Genomic DNA, 27899 nt, shown 5'->3' on the forward strand with positions numbered 1-27899 from the left:
TTTCCCCTCACCATGATGTGGTTATAAAATTGGTACCATAAAAAAAATTATTAACTGAAATATGTGCGTAATAATCAATAGCGAAAACAATAACATTAGGATCGAAAATGTGTATTGGTTGAATACAATATGGTAGCTACAAAATTGGCATGCCTGCATCCTTTACACTCAGCGTACATTTTACCAGGGTCGCGCCATGTCTAGTGTGGTTTCGGAACATACCCGTCAACAGCAAAGTTTCGTGTGGCAGCCGGAATAGCTAAGCGTATTCCATCCAATTCAGGCTTTGCAATCACCTGGCAACCCAGACGAGAACTGCAAAATCCACAACATCCCATCAATCCAGATTCAACGCATAAGAAAGATTTTTGTGTGTTCATGACGAAGAAACTCACGTTTCAGTGAGCCCAAAGGCCAAATCCAACATGTCATTTTCCTCGTCTGTTGGATCTTCTAATTTGTTGTAGTGTTCCATATCCTACAATAATATACTATATTTAGGCCCACTCTTCAGTTTAACATTATTGTGGAATTACCACATAGCAATAATTTTTTAATCACTTACCATGACAATCACATGACACGTTGAGCACGCAAGTGACCCTTCGCATGCTCCTGAAATGAAATTAAAATTACCGAATCAAACAACAAGGGGAATGAAACTTGTTTGTCATATACAAATCGATTTTTTGCAACATTTGTTGAAGATGGCAAAAACAAATAGGGGAGATACTAACTCAATTAGAAAAAGGAGGGAAGCGAATATTCAATGAAAACACAGGCTATCGTACATCCCTTAAAAGCAATAAAAAATGAGTAAACAGCCAATTACTAGCAACTAGTTTTGAATAAAATAAAGTATTACCATCCCGATAGCAGTGGCTTGAGGATAAACAAATTAAAATGAACTCAGAGGTGGAAAGCACTGGACTAAAAAATATGAGCAGAATTCTTACCTTCAAGTTCTATGTCATTTTCATGAGCGGCTTCTAACATAGACATTCCAAGAGGAACTTTGATGTGCTTTTCCTCTCCATCTTTATCAACGAATGTAACAGATATTCTGCAAATATCATAAAAGTGAAAAGAAATAACACCAATATCTACAGTCAGATCTAAGTTAGAAAGAAGACTGCCATGATAGATTTCACCACTGAATTCTTCAATAGCAAAACAGTGCAGAAAATTAAGTATTATATCCATATCCTGATTGTCAATGGCATAAGACCAACAAAGCATGCACACGAACACTAAATGATGGAAAGCATAGCAATAGAGGAATGAATATGATGCAAAAAAATGCCACACGTATATACTAAATATCATCTGCTGCTGCTTCTACACACAATTACTTAACTTGGACAGTCTCAGTGCCACATCTATAACTGTGTTTGTAGAACTGCTTAATTAAATCTTTAAGACCTGGAATAGACTTAATGAATTCCTTTGACTATATTATAGGTACTGATAGTCTATAAAAAAAGGAGACAAGCATCTTGCTTTGACATGAGATAGGTTTCAAAAGCAGAAACTCCTGAAAATCCAGTATGGAACATGAGTATGACTCCATATATTTTTCTGTATCTAATAATATGGAGTTTATCTGAACAAGTACTGAATACTTTTTGCCTACAAAACCATAAAGTATAAAACAAACATAAATAATTACTGATTCTACACATTTTTCACAAGTGAAGATGAATTTCGCGAATATGAGTGTTCAGCGACAACGCTCATCTCCTCACTTTTAAAAGCAAAGAAGTCAATAGGAGCCTCAAGATATAAATACAGGAACGTACCTTAAGGAAAAGGTAGAGATTTGATATTGACAAGCAAGTGAAAAAGGTTAAGAAAAGAAAAGGATGTTGCAAAAACTGTAATTATAAACATCTGGCAAGCCTAAAAATTTAGGTCCTTGGATAATGACTGATCTTATTCAAGCTTGTAGAGATTGAATAGCTGAAGTGAATGAGCAACCAGTGGAAACAAGTATTCAACCTCATAGGGAGACGAAGAAATGGACTTCCAAGTAACCCTAGATAGTTGAGAAAGTATCTAATGATATCAGAGTTCATGATGTTTAGAGGGTGTCATTCTGAACTCTGCTTCTAAAATTAAAGTATAAAGTTATGCATCCATCATAATGATCATATCATTGATTATGCCATTGTGAAATGCTGATCACCAATAAAAAGGATGTTGTTTGCTTACTTGAAATACAAGAGGGTAATGGAATAGTTTCAGGAACTGTCGACGGAAAAAAACTTACTTGTGCTTCTGTTCATCTCCGTCCGCAATATCATTACCAGAAGCTGTCGTAGAAAACAGATGATACCTGGGAGATAAGGTACCTCGGAATCCCTTAGTCTCTGGATGTAATTCACCCTGTTACAAAGCAAGATCCAAACATATCCAGAAATGAGAATGATGAGGTGATAGAAGTCTATTTCAAATAGAAAGAGTTTTACACCCATAAAACCACTAAATACTTGTGACCAGGTTTATCAACTGTGATTTCAGTAAGCTGATCATTACGCTCAAGATTAGTATGACTCCTCTTTACATGCCAGGATATCTCCTCAAGTGATAAATGCCAAGCAGTGTTCAAAGGCTTAGGGTTCAAATCTGATCAAACAGTCATAGGATTACATATACAGCATGTCTATACCATCCATTATAATGAGAATTTATTCTTTTTAAAATACCAATTGTTTCACTTGTAAAAAGTTTATTTTCGCATATCTTGAGTTTAGTAAGAAATGCTTCCAAGCTCTCCCATCTCACTAGTTTCCCAATCCAATAAGGGCCCTCAACTCTCATTTCCAGTGCATCATACGTTTTGATTCAATTTTCATAAAATTCTAAATGGTCGCCAAAAAAAGGAACAAATGAAACTAACTTGTTATGTTATGAAGAAAATTACAACACCCAATCTATTCCCATAAAATAAACTGTTTGTGCCATAAGTTAACTAGACCCAGAATCATTCCAAATTTGCAATACCACAAGAAGATGACTTATGCCAGCTTCCTACAGCCCAAAGAGTATGTGGAACCCAGATTAGCAGCTGGTAATAAAGACAAACGTAAGCAAATCTAAAGTAAAATTTAATGAATGCTTAAAGTTTAACTGCCATGTAATACAGGTACTCTCTTCCAATTCAAGCTCCCAAACCAATCATGTTCCACAAGCATCCAGGAGAATAGTTACTCGTCTTGAAATGAATAAAGTCTAGGCCTTAGATCAATGAGGACTCAGTCATTGAGAAATTGATTTGGGATAAGCTTTAAATGCTGCCACTTGCAAAAAGTTTATTGTTTCACTTGCAAATATTAGCAACATCAAGAGACAGCATAAAGCTTATCCCAAATCAAGTTCTCAATAACTGAGTTCTCATTGATCTATTCTAGAGTTTATTATTTTAAGACGAGTAGCCACACAAACAACTTTAGAATAATTGCAAGGAAAGACTCAGCTAGTAATTCCATAACAATTTGATCATAATAAGAAACATCAAGTAACCATTCCATTCAAAGTTACTAGACAATCACTTACTTGAGGTCGCCAATATTGACTATAAGGTGTTCGTACAAATTCTGTTCTACTCAAGGATGTACATATACCTGTGCAAAATGAAACAATGTAGCAATAGAGGGAATAAAGAAGTAACCAATTTAATGCAATTACATACATTTGAACTATTCTGTTTTCATGAATCAATTATGCTTCTGAACCTGATAGTATATAGGCTAAGCATAACCCTATTATCCTACGTAGCATCAGCAGAAGTTCCTATATTTTAAACCCATATTAAGAAAAGTGCACATACCTCTTGAAAGTTGCTTAACAATCCCAGATCCAATTCTTGAAAGTCTAGAAGAAACTAACATAATTATCTGACCTCAATAGCTCCCTATACTCCAAATAAAAGAAAGATTAAAATTTAAAGTAACCGAATATTTTATTCTGAAAACAAGCATGTAACAAAAACAAAACAAAGTATGTGATCCCCATTTGAGCTTAAAAAAAACACATATATAGCAATCAATCATAGGGATGGCAACAGATGGTACCCGCTCACTTAATGATATCTGAACCCGAATCCGTTTAAATAACAAATAAATGAACCCGTCCGAAATCCGATTAAGAAGTTCTTCTTGTTACCCGAACAAGTCCCAAATCCTAATAGGAATACCCGCATACTACCCGAACCTGAAAATCCATTTAATGAAATGATTGTTAAATAAATTTTATGATTATTTAAATGGGTAGCGGATATCCTATCCGTTAAAACCCATTTATATGAACATTCGGATAATTAAATGGGTACCCGTTTACAATAATTCAAATTAATAAAAATAAAAAAATTACAAAATATAAACTAATCAAGTCTAAATATTCAACATTAAACGTTCGAGATATTAATACAACCCAAGCATAAATTTAATAAAATTTAAAATAATGTTATAAATAGTAAAAACTAAATAAAATACAATTTTAATAAAAAAGAAATTGTATATTGTATACATTATTAGCAATAAACTAACTCAAAAGAAATAAACCATCTTTTCACTACATGAATCTGTTCAATTGAACAATTTAAAAACTAAAGTCTCAAAATCAGTTTAGAAACATGAGCTGTTACAAATTAAAGTAAATATAACCAGATTTTAGAAGACTTGAGTTATTACAAATTAAATCAAATGTAACCAACCAGCACCTGCAATATTGAAAACATCATGAACACCCCCCGTTTCTCAGCCAGTAGATTTTGTAAACCATAAAATGCTGCAGCACTCCAGTATATACCTATTTGCATTATCAAACAAACTGTTATATCTTGATGTTTCATTTGCATTTCTTTAATATAAACAATGCACCAATGTCCCTTACAATAGATCTATTTACAACTATTACTATAAGAAACAACTTGCTTCTGCAGTTGAACAAGATTCTAAAAAAAAAATAAAAAAGGCTGGTAATATACATACACACAGTCAACAACATATACAGTAACAAACCAACATAGCAATCAAAGCAAAAAGATAACGGGAAGAGTCAATCTTAAAACAGGAAGAAAAGTGACCATCAAATAGAAAAATCAATCTTAAACAAGCTTTTGCCATCCATCTCCATATGTTATTATCAAACAGAAAAAAAAAAAAAATCAATACTAAACAAGCTTTACTTTAATCTAACAGTAGAATACAATAATAATTAATGGCAAATTAAAACAACATACCTGATGAACGGCGAAGGAGAAGCCGACTGCTCCGAGGGCGGAGACGACTACAGCAAGGGCGACGGCGACGGCGACGATGACTGCAGCAAGGGCGGCGGCGATGACAGATCGGCGACGGCAGCAAGGGCGGCGGCGATGACAGATCGGCGACGGCAGCAAGTTTTGGTGATTGCAAAGAGGCTTGAGAGGGTGGAGGCTGTGAGGTTTAGATGAAAATAGAAGTAGGGTTTCTTTGTACTGTGTTATATTTTGCTTTTGTTTTAGTTTGTTATAGCAAAACTTCGTAGTTTTATAATTTTATTTAAAATTATATAAATTGTTTATTTCCTTTTAAACTTACATATGATATTATTATTACTATTATATTAGTAAAGAAAAAATTAAATTCATATATAGTATTTTTATCTTTTCATACAAATATTAAGTTTTGATATTATAAGAATAAAAATTAAATTATATAATATATTCAAGAAAAAATTTGTTTTATAATTTTAAATATAATAACACATTATTAATGCTTTGTTTTAATGATAAAAATGAGATTAATTAGTTAAATTTAAAAATGAAACTAAACGAAAAAAATAGTATATAAGATCTTTTATATTATATTAATTAGTTAAAACTTTTATTACTAGTAAAGATTATTTAATAAATATAATTAACATATTGACATTACATAATCATAAGTTAATAATACTAATTGGTTGGGTTGGTTCCTATAATAATACTTTTTTAACAAAATTTAGTTTTTCTTTCTTTTTTTGTCTATAAGTGATATTTAATTTACTAACAAAAGAGTCTTATAATATTATTTTACATATTAGTGAGGATTATGTGAATTAACTGTTAATAGATACGACAATTGATGACTTAGTTTATTAAAAAAGACTAATAAAAAAATCATATTAATTAGTTAAAAGACATATTATTATTAAAAATTATTTATATATATATGTGTGTGTGTGTCACTTAAATAAAAATCACTAAATGGCATGATGGTAAAATGAGTTTCTTTTTAATAAAAGGTCTAAGATTTAAGGCATACGGAGAATAAAATAATAAATAATATTCTTAAATGGTCTAAAAGGGTACGGGTACCATATTGGAATTCGGATATCTAATATACTCAAACAAGAATAATTTAAATCTTAAATCCATCTTCAACCAATTTATTACTATTTAAGTTTGTCCCATTACAGTTAGATTGGAGCGGGTATAAAAAAATACATGTCCAACTAATCAATCATCCAACGCTTACATTTTATAAGAGAAAAAAAAGAAAAAAAAGAAACCTTTATTAACGAAGGTAATGGATCCAACTTAAGGTCTACATTTGTTGGGCTGACAAGTTTTTGTGAGGCTGCCCCTATATAATTGAAGCTTCGAACAAAAATTAATCAAAGGGAAAAGCAAATGGTTAACGGCAAAAACCTTCTTCCCCTCTCTTCCATGGATGCTTCCTTTTTATTTTTGTTGTTCTATATCGTTAGTCTATTTAATCATTTAGAGGCCCATTTGGACATTACCCTATAACGGCCCAACTCCATATTCTGAGTAGCGTCTTTATTTTTTAATTTTTTTCTTGACACCAAAAAAAAGAAATGGAGACGTGGGGTAATCGAACCCCGTACCTCTTGCATGTAAAGAGGATACTAGGGATGGCAACAGAAAGGGTACCCGTCCTTTAATATTATTCAAACTTGAATTCCTTTAAATTATATTTATCTTAACCTATCCTAGATCCTAATAGGAATACTTACAAACTATTCAAACTTATTAAAATTTGTTAAGATTAAATGACTATTAAATAAATTTTATGAGTATTTAAATATGAAGCGGGTATCTTATCCGTTAAAAACCGTTTATATTAATATTTTAGTAATTAAATGGATATCCGTTTATAATAATTTAAATTAATGAAAATGAACAAAAATAACAAAACATAAATTAATAAAGTCTAAATATTCAACATTAAATGTTTGATATATTAATACAAACCAAACATACATTTAAAATTACAATCAACTTGCTCAATAAAAACTTCATGGAAATACACTATAATTCAACATCTTCTTTAATTAGACATAAACAACTTGCTTGTGTAGTTAAACAAGATCCTAAAAGTTTAAAATAAAAAATTACAATCAACAAATTATAGTTAAATATATCTCATATATTTAGCATATATTAATGCACTTAGCATTACAAATTGCTAATTTATTTCTAACATGGTAGATTAAAGAGTCGATTAAAAAAAAGATAATTGATGTTTGCAATGTGAGTGGGTATCTTGGTCACATGGCACTTTGTTTTATTGAAATCAATACGTTTGGTGTGAAAAACAGAAGTGATCATTTAAACGGCTGATTATAAATCTAGAAATGATTCTTTCGGAAAAAAAAAAAACTCTACAAATGATTAAATCTTGACTCATAAATTAGGTCAAAATTAATTAGAAATGAGTGTTTTCTTTTATATCATGATCATTATAAAATCAACTCTTATTACTATTTAAAGTTTTGAGTACATTACAGCTTAAATTTTTAAAATCCACCAAATTCTTTTTGGAATATTTGACGATTCAAATGGACAGAAACTAGGCACTAAGGTTTCAAGTTGACTATATCTATTTTTTTCCACATTTGTCCACATCTATTTTGATAAAGTTGTTGCCTTCCTAGCTTAATTTACGTGAGACGGAGCAACGGCTGAAAATGATGGCAGTAAGGGCGATGCCAATAACAGCGGCATGGATCGCAGCAGTGCGGCTTGAATGGCAGCAGTGGCTACTTGAATGGCGGTAGCAACAGAGTGAATCGCAACAACGCTGGCGTGGACAGCAGCAGCAGCGACGTGAATGGCAGTAGCAATAGAGTGAACGCCGGCGTGAAGAAAAGGGTGGATGGTAGAGGCTTCGACAGGGTTGAATTGATGTCAGTTTGAGATGAGAAGAAGATAATAGAATTAAAGTTTATTTTGTTTTCAATTTCTTTTAGTTTGGTATATTTGAACTATATAGTTTTATTTAAAATTATGTAATTTTATTTATGTATTCTTTAGCTTGCTAGTTGTTACATCACAATTATGTAGTTTTATTCAAAATTATATAGTTATATTTAGGTTTTTTTTTTTAATTTGGTACATCAAAACTACGTAGTTTTACTCAAAACTATATAGATTACTTTGAAACTATGTAATTTTGTTTAAAACTATATAGTTTTATTTTTAATTTATATGTGACAATAAAAAAAATTTATTAGATTTATATATGATATTTTTATTTTTATATAAATAGTTTTAATATTATAAAAATAAAAATTAAATTATATAATATATCTAAATTTTAAAAAAATTATTTTATATTTCTAGACGTAATAACACAATATATATACTTATTAATATAGGATCTTAATAGTAAAAGTGAGATCTATTAATTAAAATTAAAAATGTAAGGTTAAAATTTAAATTCTACTACATAACAGTATGGTATAAGATTCTTTTTATATCATATTAATTAATATGATGGTTAACTAACAATAATAACTGAAACTAATAAAGATACAAAGGTAAAGAAATTATTTATTAAATAAATAAATAAGAAGGTTCATACATGTAAAAATGTTAAATTAAATACTTATGAAAACTAGCATAACATATTTAATTCAATCACCATAGTATTAAATAGAAAGGCATAAAATAAAACAGAAAACAAAAGCTCATTTGAAATCCAGAAATTTTTCAAGGTATGAAGATGATTGGTCTCACTTTCCACTTTTTGAAAAACTTTTAGATTTTAAAAGCACAATGAAAACTAATAGTAAATGTTTATGGAAGAATTGTAGAGAGAATAATAGTGGATAGATACGAGCGGAGAAAGCTCTCATCCTCATTTTAGAACTAGATTTGTAGAGATATATATAGAGAAGAGTCTTCCTTTTAGTAAGTCTTCATAAAAATATACATACCCAATATAAGCTTATTTAATAGATAAGACTATAGGTATATTTGTCTCTATCAAATACTATTCCGCAATAACTCTTAATATAAATTATAATAATAATACAAACTCACTAAAATGCCTTCTTTGGGCCTTATATAATTCGGCTAGCACAACAAATAACAGGTATATATGTCTTAATTTTGGGCATTGACACGAACATGTCCAATTAAGATCATCTTTTAGTAATTTTTTTCATAATTTCTTCTATTGGCTAATATTATTTGGATGACAATGAAACTTAAATGAGGTAAAAACACATATCTTCACCATATTATATATAGAAATATATCATCAAAACTGTAAAATACTCTAAATATCTATATATAATATATATAATTTAGATTTATGAGTAACATTGAAAGATTTATAAATTTAAGAAAACTTAAAAAATCGTTCTGATTATTGCTAGTTTTTTTTTGGTCAAGTCAAGTTAGATATATATGTAATTAAGAATCTTTTCAAATATATGAATGTTTTGATTAGTATCTCAAAAAAAAAAAAAAGCTAATTTACATTGTTTTTTATGTCTAAAATTTAACTTCAGTCCATCTAAGTGATAAACACTAGTCTTCTAGAGGTTATTCTTTTTCTTTTTCTTTTTTTCATTGAAATTCTATTTTTTGTCGTGTGAACATTTTCATTAAGAAATGTATACTTATAATGAGTTAATACTTTTAGAAGAGTTTTTCGTTTACTGTATTTAAAAAAAAAATCATGGCAACTTTGTGAGGTGTTATCATAAATTGTTCCATTTTTTTCTATTTTTAATTAGATGTTTATGTATTTTAAAAGAAATAATTTTAGCATAAAACAAAAAATACATTAATTTTATACGCAATCATATCCGAATAAGGATCATAATTGAATAAGGTCGAGTTGAATAAATTTTAAAAAGTTTATATACATCTTACAAACTGTTAAAAATAAATTATAATTTTTTAAACTTAGACTTAGTCCGAAAGCTTAAAGGGAATAGAAAAGTATTTAAACTTGAGTTATATAAATACTGAACCAGTAAATAAGCACATTTTGCTAATCTTCTGAAGAAGTCGAGTTAGTGATGTTAGTATATGGTTCTGTCCTAATTTCAGGTAAATTTAGTATATTAAAGCTATTGAATGTAGATTTCCCATCAGGAAAAACAAATCTAGCATGAAACCCCACATTGTCTAAATAAAACAAAGTAATAAAATATCACCAATGTATGCTCATTTTTCATTCGTATGTGGAGCCCTAATAAGGCTCTTAGACCTAAAATTGCCAAATGTTTCTGGTCTATAATCTAACTGGAAAAAAAAAAAAAAAAAAAAAGAACTTTTAGGTACCGAGTACTTAATAAGTGCGAAGTAACACACAGTTATATCTATTGGTAATTCTCAGGCTATATCAAGGATCCATTTCCAGGAAAAAAAATTTCCTAGAGATTGCATTTAGAAAAGTGAATGCAAACTCAAAAGAAAAATATTCATATGAATTATGCATAGAAATATATCCGTATACATACAACGCACACAATCTAAAACAACAAACAATTTTGCACTGCCTATAAACAAGGGGGACACGTACCATTTCTTTATCAATCAATCTTGATTTGACGGCATTTGAGAAATAAAACATGCCAAAAAAAAAAAAAAAGAATTAAGTTAGCATATTGAATTGTTAAAGCTAAAAGTAAAGAGAAACAGTTTTAACTCGTCACCGAGACAAAAGGGGGACGAACAAAAATTGAAAAAGTATAAGAGACAATGAAGCAGGAGAACCTTCTTAAAATTCTGCGCAAATAATAAGCATCCATGTGTTCTAACATGCTAGACATTATGTTGGACCGCCACCAAAAGTTAACAGCAATGGTCAAATCGTCACTATCTACTTGATGGAACCTGCAGCAATTAGAAATAGTGATCATCTGACCCTGATATATGTTGGAAGTTAGGTTGAGTCGAAGGACAAAATAAATAATAATCATACTTAAGTATGCTATTTTATCAGGTTTCTGACCAGTGACAACCAACCAAAACATATATTCAGGACCAGAAATGAACTTGCAACATTTGATAATGACGTTATTTTTAAGCATAGCATAAAGAATAATACACATTACAGAAGTTTATGCTTCTGAGGTCGACACCTCCTTCGTATCTTTTCTTGTCTCAGTGCAGTTAAACCAATATAGATATCAAAAGGACAAACATATTTTGAGATCATTGATCAAAAGAATTTTCTATTAGTAATTTTAAAGTGAGATTTCTTGCATGGGGCCACCATTATCAGTAAACTGCGACATGGGAATCATTTTGTGGATTGTAAAGAAGAAAAGAAAGTGAGTAGCATAAATAATTGAGACCTACCAGCCTTCGGGGATGAAAAGCGCATCACCTGCATGAAGAACAACCTTCTGCGAATATTCCAAGGAGAATTGTGCTCTTGGATACAATGAAAAATCAGGGTTTTCTAAAGCAACAGAACTGCCAGCCAGAAGAAGAATTAATGAAAAGAAAAGCGGAAATGGAACAAGAAACATAAACAATTAGTATATGATTTTGTGCATAAAAAAAGAAGAAGCATACCTGTGATTACAGGCTTCCCCATATATAGGCATCGGGTATAAAAATGGGCTTGCAGAAGGAGGCCATAAGGTAACTGCAATGAATAGAAGTAATAAACCAAAAATAATAATAACAAAAAAAGAAGCTAAGTACCATAAATATGGGTACACCTTTAACATGCATAATGTAAAAAAAGAAGAGAAAAAAAGGTCAGTCAAAATCAGTTAGCTGAGAGCTCCCCAATTGCAAAATTATAAAATAAATAAAGAACCTTGTTTGCGTCCAGCAACTATGCTTAGAACATTATGATGTGGATCATAGTGAGTACTTGATCTAGCATGAGCATTATTCATCCACAGATTAATAGAAGCTAGTTCTTTTGACTCCAAAAAAGCAGGCTGCACAAAATAATCAACACTCAACAAACATTTCTCTATGGATAACCAACTAAACAAGAAGAAAAGAAGAGCAGAAACAATTTGAATGTCTTCTCTAAGAGTTGCAAGTTGGACCCTCTCTCGATCTTCAGTATTCATAATTGGCACCTAAAATACAAGCAATTAAATTTCAAGACTATGTTCGGCCGACAGCTTACACATCATAATATGCACGCAAAAGAAACAGATATTGGTAATTAATCAAAAAAGAAACACATTCATCACTTAGAAGGCACCATATTCATACCTGGGCCAAATAGACCTGTTGAGCATAATCACCAGAAATAAAATGGTCCTGCTCTTCTGCATCAGAAACTGCAGGCTGATGCCCTTCTTCTTTTGCTATACGCTGCTTGCAAAAATCAATAAACGTGGAGAACGGAAATGGAACCTATAACAGGAAGGAAAACATGATCAGTGTGTTTGGAAAGTCTAAATGCAAGAATTCAAATCAATTGAACTCTATTCAGTCAATTCTCATATAATTCAGTTTTTCTTAGCTTCAAAAAAAAAAAAAAGCATTTTATAAGGTACTTTGGAAAACATGAAAATCCAGACACAGATGACATGATTTTGGAAGAATTCAATGGAATTGATTTCTTGCACGTGTTTTGTGCCAAGAAATCAAATATAAGCTGAAGTTAATGTCATCAAAGAGAGGAAGCACTTGAAAGATGGAATTACCCTCTCATGGCTTCTAAGATCGCCATAAAAGACAGGTGCAGTTCTGGAAAGCATAGCTTCAATGGTAGATGATCCTACCCTCTCCTAAATTCATAAGAAATGGAAAATAAAACAGAGTTCAGTCCAGTTTAGTTCATACATAGAAAGTAGAATTAAATTGCTTCAAGGTAAAAGTAGTAAATGAAGAAGGAATCAATATGCAAATAGTCGAGACCGCCATTAGCAGGATTCCACTTGGTGAAAGCTTTCCATTGCCTCGTGTATCCATTGAAGACCTTTCCAAAAAGATATATGAAAAAGAAACGTAGGAAAAGTGCATCAGTAAATTTTGAGGTACAAGCTCAAACGAAAAAGAGAAATTGAATCCAGTTGACTGTTAAAAGGAAATACAGCAGGGACGTTTTCGGATTCTATCTGAGACGCGAAAACTGGAGCTGAAGGAAGCTTTTCGAATGTTTTGACTCGCCATTGCTTAATCTCCTCCCCCATGCGTGTGCTTCTTTTTTCTTTTTTTTCCTCCCTGCTACACACTCGGTGCGTTGCTCGCTCGATGAGAAGGCAGCAGCGCCAGACTGGGAATTTCATTTGTTTATGGGCCCAAGAAATGGCTTATTCCACGTGAATCCAAGTCCAATAGTAAGCCCAGCCTTTTTATTTCACAACTATTCTCAATTTTCATTTTATTTATTCCAAAGAATCTTTCTTTTTACAGATAGAACACATTAATGATTCTAATTAAACAATTTTATTTTATTTTAATAACTATCTCGAGAACCATAATATTTCGTTATAAACCATTGTCAAAATTTGATTTTCTCTTCAATCCAATTCATTATCGTAACATTTTGTTATCAACCATTGATGTGGTAGTAACACTACTCTTTTTATATTTTTTAAACCATTTTCGATCCTATACTATTTCATTATAAACCATTGATATGATAATAACACTACTCTCTTGTATATTTTTAAAACCATTTTCAACGATATAAAATATACAATGCAACTTAAATTTAGTGCATTGCCTATTTTCTAATTATTCTACTTAATTAGAAAGAATTCTTATCTAATTCAGATGCATACCCCATCTACACATTAAATTGATAAATATTAATTTTAAATAATTAAATATTGAATCTATCATCTAATGGCAAAATATAAAAACTCACACATGAACATTATTCTTTGGTTAACTGAGATGTATAAATATGATATAAGTAAGAATTAAGCCTTAATTAAAAAGATCGTTTTTAGGAATGAATTAACAAAATGGACTGCTAGATAATATATACACAGTTTAAGCTTATTGTCGGTTCAAAAGTAATGAACTGGTGCACTATAAATTCTGATGACAGGCGGTTCCTTCTTTAGTCGGAGTAGTTGCGAACCTCCAAGAGTAAAAGAGTATGTAGGCGTAAGTTCTAGTAATGACGGCCACCTCATTATCATTTACGGTTTCTGCAATCTCCTTCAAATCTTCTACGGCAAGATTCACTCAGCAAAGGGCTAGTGTTGTCATCTACATGCCTGGTCTTGTTTGTTGCCCTATAAATTTCATAAGGAAAAGAAAATTGAAAAGTATTGTATTGGATTGGCACAACATAATGCATACGAGCTAACAAAGAATTGCTTCCTTCTGAATTGCACTAGGCGACAGAACTTTACCTCTTGGACCAGAAAAAATAAAAAGGAAGATAAACTTTTACCAGGGATAGGGACCGCATCAATGCACTGGCAAAGAATCCATGCGATGCGAGAGCTAACTGAGAGGAGGTACAGCCGAACTTTCCGGCCAACTTTCACAACTTGTTCGTACAATATTTTGTTTGTTTTTAAATTTTCATCGGTGAAACTTGGATGTTCAGCCTGGCAGTTACTATAAAAATTAATTCGAAACGTTTTTATAGTGGATGGTTTATCAGTTCCAAAATCATTCCAAGAACCTTTAGCAGGCAAGGCTGGAATATTTTATTTCTCACCAAAAGATCCACGGCCTAGAGGGCTATAAGCCACTATTCCAGTTCCAATTTCCTTGCATTAAATAAAAAGAATTTGAATGTTGAACCCACAGTTCCCGTTAAATATAGAAACTACAGCGATTTTTTTTGCATTATATAGGCTTCCTCCTTTCACTCGTGTACAAAAGGGAAAAAGCAATTCAAGCCGACAGAATAAAGAGTTTTCTTAAAGAGAACATACAGGAATTTCTGTGCCCAAATTTAAAATATTGATAGCATGAGTAATTGCACACTAAAAGCCACAAAGTGGAGCTCATGAATCTAATTGGACTTGCAAAACTGACCTCAACTCATTGAGACAAACAAAAATTTTGGAAAAGCCAAACAAATATGAATAGCTATAAGATACAAATGGAGTCAACACCTAAAATATCAAGGATAAGGTAGAGTTTTCCTTCCTACTATGACTGAGGAAACACGACACAATGACCTACCCATAAATAAATAAAGATTTATAATTTGTATGGTTTGAAATGTAAAATCATTGTTTTTCCAGCCAAAGAAAGACCTTGGACCAGTTTCCTGACCAAAGGGGAAACAGCTAATTTGCCGACTAATTAGTGAGTTCGCAAGAGGATTTACTTTTAAGAACTTACCTGCAAAGGGGGACTATCTCTCCCTTTATACGCGAGACCATGGGGACCATTCCATTTGTAAAGCATGGGTGCACTGCATGAGCCCTCTATATTGTTTCCGAAAGAGCTTTGAATAACCCAACATATACTTTATTCCCTTCTTCAACTAACTTCTTAAGTTCTTCCGTCTATCATTATGGGAAAATGAAACAGCTAATAAAACTTATAGACTATTGCAAACGCTATAAAATTAGAAAATGAAGTTAACTGAAGCACATACCGTGTCCTCAAAAGATGCTGGTAATAGAGATCAATATATTGCACATCAAGACGCTTAAGGCTAGCTTCAGAGCTTTCTCCTACATATTTCGGTCGGCCACAAACTACCAGGCCATCGGGTCCTATTTTGAGCATACCAAATTTAGTGGCTACCTGGATTTTATCTCTGGGCAACTGCTTCAGAGCCTGAAAACCTTCGAATTAGGACAAGTTGAAATATTACATTCTACATAAAACTACAAATTATAACGTAGTTGGTTCCTAGATGCATGCCACCTGACAAATAAAACAAAAACATCACATTACATTAAAAATAGACACCTCAGCTCAGATCTAACACTTCGTAAAAAACATAACAATGATGAAATTAGAGCTTACAGATAACCAGACCCAAAAGTCACTCCGCATGCACTAAGCGTTTGTTTTTTTTTTTGGGATTCATCATAGGAATCAAAATTAGTCCAATTATAGTAATGCCCAAGCAAAGCGAGTCCAAAGAAGAATTACCTTTCCAACTAGACTTTCATTAGCATTTTCACCATAAATATTTGTTGTGTCAAAGAAAGTGATAACCTTACTGAAAGCATGCATAATGATTGGTATTTCTTCCTCATCAGTCAGAGGATAATTGTACAGTCCACTGAGAACGGTACATTCAAACCCCAACTTAGAAACCTGAAAAGATAACAGAAGAAGAAGAAGAAGCAGTTTTTAATGGCATGCACATCAGAGGATAATGAATAGATGGATCAAAGACTGATACCTCCAACCCCTGGTTTCGAAGTTTGACTCTTGGAATTAGATTTTCTTGAACGAGTGCTTGTTCTCTTTGTTCTAAGGACAATAGTAGTCATTTCTTTTAAGCCCAAATATGCTCTGTGAAGTTATGAGCTAGCTTTTAGTTATAAATTTGCAAGTAAGGGGAAACAGCTAATTTGCCAACTAATTAGCGAGTCTACACATTTTTAGTTGAGCAGTGACTATACTTAGATGCCTTTAATAATAATTTGTAGCTCAAGCATGAACATAGAGCATCAATAGAAAAAATTAATAATTATAATAAAAATAAATACTCACATTATATCCATTTGAAGATATTCTTGGTTCTTATTCAACTTACAGAAACTCGAAACTGAAATCACAGTAATAAAAGTCTTAACAATTTTTACACCAGATTTTGCCCGGTAAAAAAAGAAAAAAGAAAAATTCTACTCCGTCACTACAGTACGAAGGGCCAAAGAACTCTCGACTTCTTTAGACTCAACATTAGCCTCTCTCTGCGCAACAATCTTCGACATTCCAAACATCTGAAAGTTGAAAGTATAAGAAAACTTCAATTGTTCAACTAAGAAAAACAATAGCCAATTAGCAATGAATTCTAAATTAACACAAACCTTGTGGATGGTATTCTTGAAGCAACTCTTATGCTCTTGCATAGATGCATGAATAAACTCATCAATATGATCCTTTACATCCTCTAGAAAAGTCGCCTCCTCATTCTTCTTCTTTCGACACGAAGAAACAGTGGGCGACGACTGCTTTTGCTGTCGATTGTTTTGTGTTGTCTCCATTGTTTTTTCCTCTTTTTACTATTCCTGATCTGAAAATTGGAGGTGAAGTGCCCGGTACGATGCGATTTACTTAGAGAAGGGAGTTGCTAGCATTGGCAAGAAATAAAAACTGACAAAAGATGAAATTAGCTAGTAAAGTAGTTGCCCTAAATTTTTTATAGGCTTTTGTTTGTTAATTTATTTTAGGAGTTGGGTTGGGCCTAACTTAATGGGATTGACATGAATAATGCAAAAAATTATTTATTTAAGTGTATTTAATAGTTTAGGTATAAATTTTCATTCCCGCACCAAATAATACATATTTATTAAATTCAAATAATTAAATAATTAAATATAATATCAAATCTTCATTATATATAAAATATTTAATTATATATTTCTTATCTTAAATAAACAGTTAATTTTTGTTCATCTTAAATTTATTTTTTAATTATTAATTTAGTATATAAATTGTTAGATATATCATTCATTAAGTTTGGATTATCATACTTTTGAATAAGCTCAAACGAGTTAAAAAAGAAAAAGAGCTGAATTTGAATCAAAATTTAAAATATTCAAATTATGTACATCCTTATTTCTGTATAATTTTTCTTATTATTTATTTTCGACACAATATTTATTTTCATTTAAAATAAATTTTAAAAGCATCTTTTCCTCATATTTTTCCTAGATAGAGTCCAATCCAAATCTAAGAGCATAATAAAATTTGAGAAGCTTCAAGTTGAGGCTTGATCAAATGTGATTGTAACATAATTTACTTTAAATAAGATAATCGAACTGAATTGATGATGGCGTACATATAACTTAAATTCAATCTTTATCCGGTGGTTCACTAATTATTTCTATTATTTTATTTTTATTAAAGAAACCGCAACAATTAGAAAGGTCATACTTATGTGCAAGCACCTGAAATGCATCAAGTCAACGTGGACTTTGATTTCTCAATTGCTATCAAGTTGATACGAGGAGACTCGCCTATCAATCAGGACATCTAAAACTTGAAGTCTGGGTTTGATAACATTAAACTAAATCCTATATAAAAAGGGTTTCAATTGATATAACTATAACTAATATGTTTAGGGTAATACTTGTAAATACATGAACCATTTTTATAGTAAAAGTGGTAAAAGCTGCAGGTAGATCTCTCAAAAACTATAATGCTACTTATTCTAAAAATTAATTATCAATATAAAATAGTAAAAATAAATTTAAAACATTTTAAACCAGTCTTTTGAGAAAATAGAATATTCATAAAGGGAATAACTAAATAATAAATAAATATGCATAAATATTTATGCATAATGAAATTAATAAAGATATGAAGGTAAATAAGCCACTCATTAAATAAAGATATAACAAGGCTTATACATAAATAAATAAATAAAAGTTAAACTAGACATTTAAGAAGACTAACTTAACATATTTAAGTCAATGATCATGGTATTAAATAAAAAGATATAAAAATAAAATAAAAAATAAAACTCTCTTGAAATCGAGAATCTTCAAATAGTAAAATGATTAGTGATCACTTCTCACTTATTGAAAAAATTCATAGATCTTAGAAGAACAATAAAAACTAATAATATGTATGGCAACGAAGAGAGGAAGGTAATTTAAAGGGAAGGGGAGGGAGTTGAATGAAAGGGAAGAAAAAATTATCATTTTATTATGTTTGGTTACATAAAAATAATCATTAAAGAGAAGTAAAGAGAAATATGTAAAATTTGTTTGGATAAGTAGGAGGGGAAGGAAATAATAATTATTAAAAGACACAAAAATCTTTAAGTTGATATATAAATCGCAATAAAAAATATGTCATTACATAATAAAATACATACAAGTTTTACAAGTTTTAATTAATTATTATATTTAATTTAAAATAATTTTATAATAAAATGTATATTTTACTTTGATAAAATTATGAGATAATTAACTATAAGATTATGAGTATTCTAAAAGTTGATTTCAACATCTGCCTACCATCAATGGTGGGAAAATTAATCAATTTTATCCATAAGCAGAAAAGAAAAATACATAAGAAATTATGAAACATTTCAAACTTGGCAATGCAATGCTAGAAAATGTCACAGAAGCGTAGCGTGTAGATAATCTTCGCAAATTGCAACAATTGAATAATTAGCGAATTCAAATTTTGAATTAGCTGAAAAGGGGCTAAAGCCATCATCATCATCCATAAACGTATATATCGATTTTTCAAAAAAAGAACAAAGAAAATTAAGATTCAATTAAACAAGCTTTACTTTAATCTAACAGTAGAATACAATAATAATTAATGGCAAATTAAAACAACATACCTGATGAACGGCGAAGGAGAAGCCGACTGCTCCGAGGGCGGAGACGACTACAGCAAGGGCGACGGCGACGGCGACGATGACTGCAGCAAGGGCGGCGGCGATGACAGATCGGCGACGGCAGCAAGGGCGGCGGCGATGACAGATCGGCGACGGCAGCAAGTTTTGGTGATTGCAAAGAGGCTTGAGAGGGTGGAGGCTGTGAGGTTTAGATGAAAATAGAAGTAGGGTTTCTTTGTACTGTGTTATATTTTGCTTTTGTTTTAGTTTGTTATAGCAAAACTTCGTAGTTTTATAATTTTATTTAAAATTATATAAATTGTTTATTTCCTTTTAAACTTACATATGATATTATTATTACTATTATATTAGTAAAGAAAAAATTAAATTCATATATAGTATTTTTATCTTTTCATACAAATATTAAGTTTTGATATTATAAGAATAAAAATTAAATTATATAATATATTCAAGAAAAAAATTTGTTTTATAATTTTAAATATAATAACACATTATTAATGCTTTGTTTTAATGATAAAAATGAGATTAATTAGTTAAATTTAAAAATGAAACTAAACGAAAAAAATAGTATATAAGATCTTTTATATTATATTAATTAGTTAAAACTTTTATTACTAGTAAAGATTATTTAATAAATATAATTAACATATTGACATTACATAATCATAAGTTAATAATACTAATTGGTTGGGTTGGTTCCTATAATAATACTTTTTTAACAAAATTTAGTTTTTCTTTCTTTTTTTGTCTATAAGTGATATTTAATTTACTAACAAAAGAGTCTTATAATATTATTTTACATATTAGTGAGGATTATGTGAATTAACTGTTAATAGATACGACAATTGATGACTTAGTTTATTAAAAAAGACTAATAAAAAAATCATATTAATTAGTTAAAAGACATATTATTATTAAAAATTATTTATATATATATGTGTGTGTGTGTCACTTAAATAAAAATCACTAAATGGCATGATGGTAAAATGAGTTTCTTTTTAATAAAAGGTCTAAGATTTAAGGCATACGGAGAATAAAATAATAAATAATATTCTTAAATGGTCTAAAAGTACGGGTACCATATTGGAATTCGGATATCTAATATACTCAAACAAGAATAATTTAAATCTTAAATCCATCTTCAACCAATTTATTACTATTTAAGTTTGTCCCATTACAGTTAGATTGGAGCGGGTATAAAAAATACATGTCCAACTAATCAATCATCCAACGCTTACATTTTATAAGAGAAAAAAAGAAAAAAAAGAAACCTTTATTAACGAAGGTAATGGATCCAACTTAAGGTCTACATTTGTTGGGCTGACAAGTTTTGTGAGGCTGCCCCTATATAATTGAAGCTTCGAACAAAAATTAATCAAAGGGAAAAGCAAATGGTTAACGGCAAAACCTTCTTCCCCTCTCTTCCATGGATGCTTCCTTTTTATTTTTGTTGTTCTATATCGTTAGTCTATTTAATCATTTAGAGGCCCATTTGGACATTACCCTATAACGGCCCAACTCCATATTCTGAGTAGCGTCTTTATTTTTTAATTTTTTTCTTGACACCAAAAAAAAGAAATGGAGACGTGGGGTAATCGAACCCCGTACCTCTTGCATGTAAAGAGGATACTAGGGATGGCAACAGAAAGGGTACCCGTCCTTTAATATTATTCAAACTTGAATTCCTTTAAATTATATTTATCTTAACCTATCCTAGATCCTAATAGGAATACTTACAAACTATTCAAACTTATTAAAATTTGTTAAGATTAAATGACTATTAAATAAATTTTATGAGTATTTAAATATGAAGCGGGTATCTTATCCGTTAAAAACCGTTTATATTAATATTTTAGTAATTAAATGGATATCCGTTTATAATAATTTAAATTAATGAAAATGAACAAAAAATAACAAAACATAAATTAATAAAGTCTAAATATTCAACATTAAATGTTTGATATATTAATACAAACCAAACATACATTTAAAATTACAATCAACTTGCTCAATAAAAACTTCATGGAAATACACTATAATTCAACATCTTCTTTAATTAGACATAAACAACTTGCTTGTGTAGTTAAACAAGATCCTAAAAGTTTAAAATAAAAATTACAATCAACAAATTATAGTTAAATATATCTCATATATTTAGCATATATTAATGCACTTAGCATTACAAATTGCTAATTTATTTCTAACATGGTAGATTAAAGAGTCGATTAAAAAAAAGATAATTGATGTTTGCAATGTGAGTGGGTATCTTGGTCACATGGCACTTTGTTTTATTGAAATCAATACGTTTGGTGTGAAAAACAGAAGTGATCATTTAAACGGCTGATTATAAATCTAGAAATGATTCTTTCAGAAAAAAAAAAAAAACTCTACAAATGATTAAATCTTGACTCATAAATTAGGTCAAAATTAATTAGAAATGAGTGTTTTCTTTTATATCATGATCATTATAAAATCAACTCTTATTACTATTTAAAGTTTTGAGTACATTACAGCTTAAATTTTTAAAATCCACCAAATTCTTTTTGGAATATTTGACGATTCAAATGGACAGAAACTAGGCACTAAGGTTTCAAGTTGACTATATCTATTTTTTTCCACATTTGTCCACATCTATTTTGATAAAGTTGTTGCCTTCCTAGCTTAATTTACGTGAGACGGAGCAACGGCTGAAAATGATGGCAGTAAGGGCGATGCCAATAACAGCGGCATGGATCGCAGCAGTGCGGCTTGAATGGCAGCAGTGGCTACTTGAATGGCGGTAGCAGAGTGAATCGCAACAACGGCCGGGCGTGGACAAAGCGGCAGCTGACGTGAATGGCGATGTGATAGAGTGAGCGGCGTGAAGAAAAGGGTGGATGGTAGAGGCTTCGACAGGGTTGAATTGATGTCAGTTTGAGATGAGAAGAAGATAATAGAATTAAAGTTTATTTTGTTTTCAATTTCTTTTAGTTTGGTATATTTGAACTATATAGTTTTATTTAAAATTATGTAATTTTATTTATGTATTCTTTAGCTTGCTAGTTGTTACATCACAATTATGTAGTTTTATTCAAAATTATATAGTTATATTTAGGTTTTTTTTTTTAATTTGGTACATCAAAACTACGTAGTTTTACTCAAAACTATATAGATTACTTTGAAACTATGTAATTTTGTTTAAAACTATATAGTTTTATTTTTAATTTATATGTGACAATAAAAAAAATTTATTAGATTTATATATGATATTTTTATTTTTATATAAATAGTTTTAATATTATAAAAATAAAAATTAAATTATATAATATATCTAAATTTTAAAAAATTATTTTATATTTCTAGACGTAATAACACAATATATATACTTATTAATATAGGATCTTAATAGTAAAAGTGAGATCTATTAATTAAAATTAAAAATGTAAGGTTAAAATTTAAATTCTACTACATAACAGTATGGTATAAGATTCTTTTTATATCATATTAATTAATATGATGGTTAACTAACAATAATAACTGAAACTAATAAAGATACAAAGGTAAAGAAATTATTTATTAAATAAATAAATAAGAAGGTTCATACATGTAAAAATGTTAAATTAAATACTTATGAAAACTAGCATAACATATTTAATTCAATCACCATAGTATTAAATAGAAAGGCATAAAATAAAACAGAAAACAAAAGCTCATTTGAAATCCAGAAATTTTTCAAGGTATGAAGATGATTGGTCTCACTTTCCACTTTTTGAAAAACTTTTAGATTTTAAAAGCACAATGAAAACTAATAGTAAATGTTTATGGAAGAATTGTAGAGAGAATAATAGTGGATAGATACAGAAAGCAGATAGGAGAAAGCTCTCATCCTCATTTTAGAACTAGATTTGTAGAGATATATATAGAGAAGAGTCTTCCTTTTAGTAAGTCTTCATAAAAATATACATACCCAATATAAGCTTATTTAATAGATAAGACTATAGGTATATTTGTCTCTATCAAATACTATTCCGCAATAACTCTTAATATAAATTATAATAATAATACAAACTCACTAAAATGCCTTCTTTGGGCCTTATATAATTCGGCTAGCACAACAAATAACAGGTATATATGTCTTAATTTTGGGCATTGACACGAACATGTCCAATTAAGATCATCTTTTAGTAATTTTTTCATAATTTCTTCTATTGGCTAATATTATTTGGATGACAATGAAACTTAAATGAGGTAAAAACACATATCTTCACCATATTATATATAGAAATATATCATCAAAATCGTAAAATACTCTAAATATCTATATATAATATATATAATTTAGATTTATGAGTAACATTGAAAGATTTATAAATTTAAGAAAACTTAAAAAATCGTTCTGATTATTGCTAGTTTTTTTTTGGTCAAGTCAAGTTAGATATATATGTAATTAAGAATCTTTTCAAATATATGAATGTTTTGATTAGTATCTCAAAAAAAAAAAAAGCTAATTTACATTGTTTTTTATGTCTAAAATTTAACTTCAGTCCATCTAAGTGATAAACACTAGTCTTCTAGAGGTTATTCTTTTTCTTTTTCTTTTTTTCATTGAAATTCTATTTTTTGTCGTGTGAACATTTTCATTAAGAAATGTATACTTATAATGAGTTAATACTTTTAGAAGAGTTTTTCGTTTACTGTATTTAAAAAAAAAATCATGGCAACTTTGTGAGGTGTTATCATAAATTGTTCCATTTTTTTCTATTTTTAATTAGATGTTTATGTATTTTAAAAGAAATAATTTTAGCATAAAACAAAAAATACATTAATTTTATACGCAATCATATCCGAATAAGGATCATAATTGAATAAGGTCGAGTTGAATAAATTTTAAAAAGTTTATATACATCTTACAAACTGTTAAAAATAAATTATAATTTTTTAAACTTAGACTTAGTCCAAAGCTTAAAGGGAATAGAAAAGTATTTAAACTTGAGTTATATAAATCGAACCGGTAAATAAGCACATTTTGCTAATCTTCCCAAGAAGTCGAGTTAGTGATGTTAGTATATGGTTCTGTCCTAATTTCAGGTAAATTTAGTATATTAAAGCTATTGAATGTAGATTTCCCATCAGGAAAAACAAATCTAGCATGAAACCCCACATTGTCTAAATAAAACAAAGTAATAAAATATCACCAATGTATGCTCATTTTTCATTCGTATGTGGAGCCCTAATAAGGCTCTTAGACCTAAAATTGCCAAATGTTTCTGGTCTATAATCTAACTGGAAAAAAAAAAAAAAAAAAAAGAACTTTTAGGTACCGAGTACTTAATAAGTGCGAAGTAACACACAGTTATATCTATTGGTAATTCTCAGGCTATATCAAGGATCCATTTCCAGGAAAAAAAATTTCCTAGAGATTGCATTTAGAAAAGTGAATGCAAACTCAAAAGAAAAATATTCATATGAATTATGCATAGAAATATATCCGTATACATACAACGCACACAATCTAAAACAACAAACAATTTTGCACTGCCTATAAACAAGGGGGACACGTACCATTTCTTTATCAATCAATCTTGATTTGACGGCATTTGAGAAATAAAACATGCCAAAAAAAAAAAAAAAGAATTAAGTTAGCATATTGAATTGTTAAAGCTAAAAGTAAAGAGAAACAGTTTTAACTCGTCACCGAGACAAAAGGGGGACGAACAAAAATTGAAAAAGTATAAGAGACAATGAAGCAGGAGAACCTTCTTAAAATTCTGCGCAAATAATAAGCATCCATGTGTTCTAACATGCTAGACATTATGTTGGACCGCCACCAAAAGTTAACAGCAATGGTCAAATCGTCACTATCTACTTGATGGAACCTGCAGCAATTAGAAACAGTGATCATCTGACCCTGATATATGTTGGAAGTTAGGTTGAGTCGAAGGACAAAATAAATAATAATCATACTTAAGTATGCTATTTTATCAGGTTTCTGACCAGTGACAACCAACCAAAACATATATTCAGGACCAGAAATGAACTTGCAACATTTGATAATGACGTTATTTTTAAGCATAGCATAAAGAATAATACACATTACAGAAGTTTATGCTTCTGAGGTCGACACCTCCTTCGTATCTTTTCTTGTCTCAGTGCAGTTAAACCAATATAGATATCAAAAGGACAAACATATTTTGAGATCATTGATCAAAAGAATTTTCTATTAGTAATTTTAAAGTGAGATTTCTTGCATGGGGCCACCATTATCAGTAAACTGCGACATGGGAATCATTTTGTGGATTGTAAAGAAGAAAAGAAAGTGAGTAGCATAAATAATTGAGACCTACCAGCCTTCGGGGATGAAAAGCGCATCACCTGCATGAAGAACAACCTTCTGCGAATATTCCAAGGAGAATTGTGCTCTTGGATACAATGAAAAATCAGGGTTTTCTAAAGCAACAGAACTGCCAGCCAGAAGAAGAATTAATGAAAAGAAAAGCGGAAATGGAACAAGAAACATAAACAATTAGTATATGATTTTGTGCATAAAAAAAGAAGAAGCATACCTGTGATTACAGGCTTCCCCATATATAGGCATCGGGTATAAAAATGGGCTTGCAGAAGGAGGCCATAAGGTAACTGCAATGAATAGAAGTAATAAACCAAAAATAATAATAACAAAAAGAAGCTAAGTACCATAAATATGGGTACACCTTTAACATGCATAATGTAAAAAAGAAGAGAAAAAAGGTCAGTCAAAATCAGTTAGCTGAGAGCTCCCCAATTGCAAAATTATAAAATAAATAAAGAACCTTGTTTGCGTCCAGCAACTATGCTTAGAACATTATGATGTGGATCATAGTGAGTACTTGATCTAGCATGAGCATTATTCATCCACAGATTAATAGAAGCTAGTTCTTTTGACTCCAAAAAGCAGGCTGCACAAAATAATCAACACTCAACAAACATTTCTCTATGGATAACCAACTAAACAAGAAGAAAAGAAGAGCAGAAACAATTTGAATGTCTTCTCTAAGAGTTGCAAGTTGGACCCTCTCTCGATCTTCAGTATTCATAATTGGCACCTAAAATACAAGCAATTAAATTTCAAGACTATGTTCGGCCGACAGCTTACACATCATAATATGCACGCAAAAGAAACAGATATTGGTAATTAATCAAAAAAGAAACACATTCATCACTTAGAAGGCACCATATTCATACCTGGGCCAAATAGACCTGTTGAGCATAATCACCAGAAATAAAATGGTCCTGCTCTTCTGCATCAGAAACTGCAGGCTGATGCCCTTCTTCTTTTGCTATACGCTGCTTGCAAAAATCAATAAACGTGGAGAACGGAAATGGAACCTATAACAGGAAGGAAAACATGATCAGTGTGTTTGGAAAGTCTAAATGCAAGAATTCAAATCAATTGAACTCTATTCAGTCAATTCTCATATAATTCAGTTTTTCTTAGCTTCAAAAAAAAAAAAAAAGCATTTTATAAGGTACTTTGGAAAACATGAAAATCCAGACACAGATGACATGATTTTGGAAGAATTCAATGGAATTGATTTCTTGCACGTGTTTTGTGCCAAGAAATCAAATATAAGCTGAAGTTAATGTCATCAAAGAGAGGAAGCACTTGAAAGATGGAATTACCCTCTCATGGCTTCTAAGATCGCCATAAAAGACAGGTGCAGTTCTGGAAAGCATAGCTTCAATGGTAGATGATCCTACCCTCTCCTAAATTCATAAGAAATGGAAAATAAAACAGAGTTCAGTCCAGTTTAGTTCATACATAGAAAGTAGAATTAAATTGCTTCAAGGTAAAAGTAGTAAATGAAGAAGGAATCAATATGCAAATAGTCGAGACCGCCATTAGCAGGATTCCACTTGGTGAAAGCTTTCCATTGCCTCGTGTATCCATTGAAGACCTTTCCAAAAAGATATATGAAAAAGAAACGTAGGAAAAGTGCATCAGTAAATTTTGAGGTACAAGCTCAAACGAAAAAGAGAAATTGAATCCAGTTGACTGTTAAAAGGAAATACAGCAGGGACGTTTTCGGATTCTATCTGAGACGCGAAAACTGGAGCTGAAGGAAGCTTTTCGAATGTTTTGACTCGCCATTGCTTAATCTCCTCCCCCATGCGTGTGCTTCTTTTTTCTTTTTTCCTCCCTGCTACACACTCGGTGCGTTGCTCGCTCGATGAGAAGGCAGCAGCGCCAGACTGGGA

General features: G+C 30.5%; 5 protein-coding genes across 9 annotated transcripts; all 5 read right to left on the reverse strand.

The window, feature by feature from the left end:
• Window positions 1-29: 29 nt before the first annotated feature.
• LOC8259057 (2Fe-2S ferredoxin) lies at window positions 30-5508 on the reverse strand. 4 transcript variants are annotated; one of them, XM_002516175.4, is made up of 10 exons: window positions 5243-5508; window positions 4721-4809; window positions 4074-4212; window positions 3830-3913; window positions 3556-3623; window positions 2270-2385; window positions 957-1063; window positions 566-615; window positions 396-478; window positions 30-315 (listed from the first exon to the last, which is right to left on the reverse strand). In XM_002516175.4, the coding sequence occupies exons 4-10, from the start codon at window positions 3888-3890 to the stop codon at window positions 201-203; spliced, it is 600 nt and encodes a 199-aa protein (XP_002516221.1). In that variant the 5' UTR covers window positions 3891-3913; window positions 4074-4212; window positions 4721-4809; window positions 5243-5508; the 3' UTR covers window positions 30-200. The 4 variants fall into 4 exon arrangements, with proteins under 4 accessions (XP_002516221.1, XP_048227891.1, XP_025012610.1 ...); XM_048371934.1 differs by lacking the exon at window positions 4721-4809; XM_025156842.2 differs by lacking the exon at window positions 4074-4212.
• A 4926-nt stretch (window positions 5509-10434) lies between these two features.
• Window positions 10435-13629, reverse strand: LOC125369416 (lysine-specific demethylase JMJ30-like). 2 transcript variants are annotated; one of them, XM_048371561.1, is made up of 10 exons: window positions 13300-13623; window positions 13124-13184; window positions 12910-12993; window positions 12473-12616; window positions 12265-12333; window positions 12060-12186; window positions 11810-11882; window positions 11591-11707; window positions 11003-11122; window positions 10435-10827 (listed from the first exon to the last, which is right to left on the reverse strand). In XM_048371561.1, exons 2-10 carry the CDS (start codon window positions 13175-13177, stop codon window positions 10629-10631), a joined length of 987 nt encoding a protein of 328 aa, XP_048227518.1. In that variant the 5' UTR covers window positions 13178-13184; window positions 13300-13623; the 3' UTR covers window positions 10435-10628. The 2 variants fall into 2 exon arrangements, with proteins under 2 accessions (XP_048227518.1, XP_048227517.1); XM_048371560.1 differs by having other exon boundaries at window positions 12060-12333; window positions 13300-13629.
• Window positions 13630-14116: 487 nt separating this feature from the next.
• LOC125369464 (probable aldo-keto reductase 1) lies at window positions 14117-16628 on the reverse strand (the record flags this gene model as incomplete). The annotated part of the gene is made up of 4 exons (XM_048371976.1): window positions 14117-15690; window positions 15783-15967; window positions 16289-16456; window positions 16545-16628. Coding segments are annotated over 4 exons (459 nt in total), but the record flags the coding sequence as incomplete, so codon positions are not given.
• A 191-nt stretch (window positions 16629-16819) lies between these two features.
• Window positions 16820-19932, reverse strand: LOC8259054. Its single transcript, XM_002516171.4, has 3 exons — window positions 19668-19932; window positions 17176-17461; window positions 16820-17088 (listed from the first exon to the last, which is right to left on the reverse strand). The coding sequence occupies exons 2-3, from the start codon at window positions 17350-17352 to the stop codon at window positions 16990-16992; spliced, it is 276 nt and encodes a 91-aa protein (XP_002516217.1). The 5' UTR covers window positions 17353-17461; window positions 19668-19932; the 3' UTR covers window positions 16820-16989.
• A 4921-nt stretch (window positions 19933-24853) lies between these two features.
• Window positions 24854-27867, reverse strand: LOC8259055 (bifunctional peptidase and arginyl-hydroxylase JMJD5). The gene is made up of 10 exons (XM_048371584.1): window positions 27714-27867; window positions 27538-27598; window positions 27324-27407; window positions 26886-27029; window positions 26680-26746; window positions 26474-26602; window positions 26228-26300; window positions 26009-26125; window positions 25421-25540; window positions 24854-25245 (listed from the first exon to the last, which is right to left on the reverse strand). The coding sequence occupies exons 2-10, from the start codon at window positions 27589-27591 to the stop codon at window positions 25047-25049; spliced, it is 987 nt and encodes a 328-aa protein (XP_048227541.1). The 5' UTR covers window positions 27592-27598; window positions 27714-27867; the 3' UTR covers window positions 24854-25046.
• Window positions 27868-27899: the final 32 nt, after the last annotated feature.

This window comes from Ricinus communis, chromosome 3, assembly GCF_019578655.1.
Source record: "Ricinus communis isolate WT05 ecotype wild-type chromosome 3, ASM1957865v1, whole genome shotgun sequence".
NCBI classification, from domain to species: Eukaryota; Viridiplantae; Streptophyta; class Magnoliopsida; order Malpighiales; family Euphorbiaceae; genus Ricinus; species Ricinus communis.

Excerpts from the sequence above, each read along its gene's own strand:
- LOC8259057 (XM_048371935.1), bottom strand. The coding sequence starts at position 3,890 with ATGTTAGTTTCTTCTAGACTTTCAAGAATTGGATCTGGGATTGTTAAG. Across the intron at positions 2,386-3,555 it reads GTCAATATTGGCGACCTCAA|GGTGAATTACATCCAGAGAC; the intron begins GTAAGTGATTGT and ends GCTTTGTAACAG. Across the intron at positions 1,064-2,269 it reads GGAGATGAACAGAAGCACAA|AATATCTGTTACATTCGTTG; the intron begins GTAAGTTTTTTT and ends TGATATTTGCAG.
- LOC125369416 (XM_048371560.1), bottom strand. The coding sequence starts at position 13,177 with ATGGATACACGAGGCAATGGAAAGCTTTCACCAAGTGGAATCCTGCTA. Across the intron at positions 12,617-12,909 it reads ATCTTAGAAGCCATGAGAGG|GTTCCATTTCCGTTCTCCAC; the intron begins GTAATTCCATCT and ends TTCCTGTTATAG. Across the intron at positions 12,334-12,472 it reads AACAGGTCTATTTGGCCCAG|GTGCCAATTATGAATACTGA; the intron begins GTATGAATATGG and ends CTTGTATTTTAG.
- LOC8259054 (XM_002516171.4), bottom strand. The coding sequence starts at position 17,352 with ATGGAGACAACACAAAACAATCGACAGCAAAAGCAGTCGTCGCCCACT. Across the intron at positions 17,089-17,175 it reads TCAAGAATACCATCCACAAG|ATGTTTGGAATGTCGAAGAT; the intron begins GTTTGTGTTAAT and ends TTCAACTTTCAG.
- LOC8259055 (XM_048371584.1), bottom strand. The coding sequence starts at position 27,591 with ATGGATACACGAGGCAATGGAAAGCTTTCACCAAGTGGAATCCTGCTA. Across the intron at positions 27,408-27,537 it reads GTGGAATCCTGCTAATGGCG|GAGAGGGTAGGATCATCTAC; the intron begins GTCTCGACTATT and ends TTATGAATTTAG. Across the intron at positions 26,747-26,885 it reads AACAGGTCTATTTGGCCCAG|GTGCCAATTATGAATACTGA; the intron begins GTATGAATATGG and ends CTTGTATTTTAG.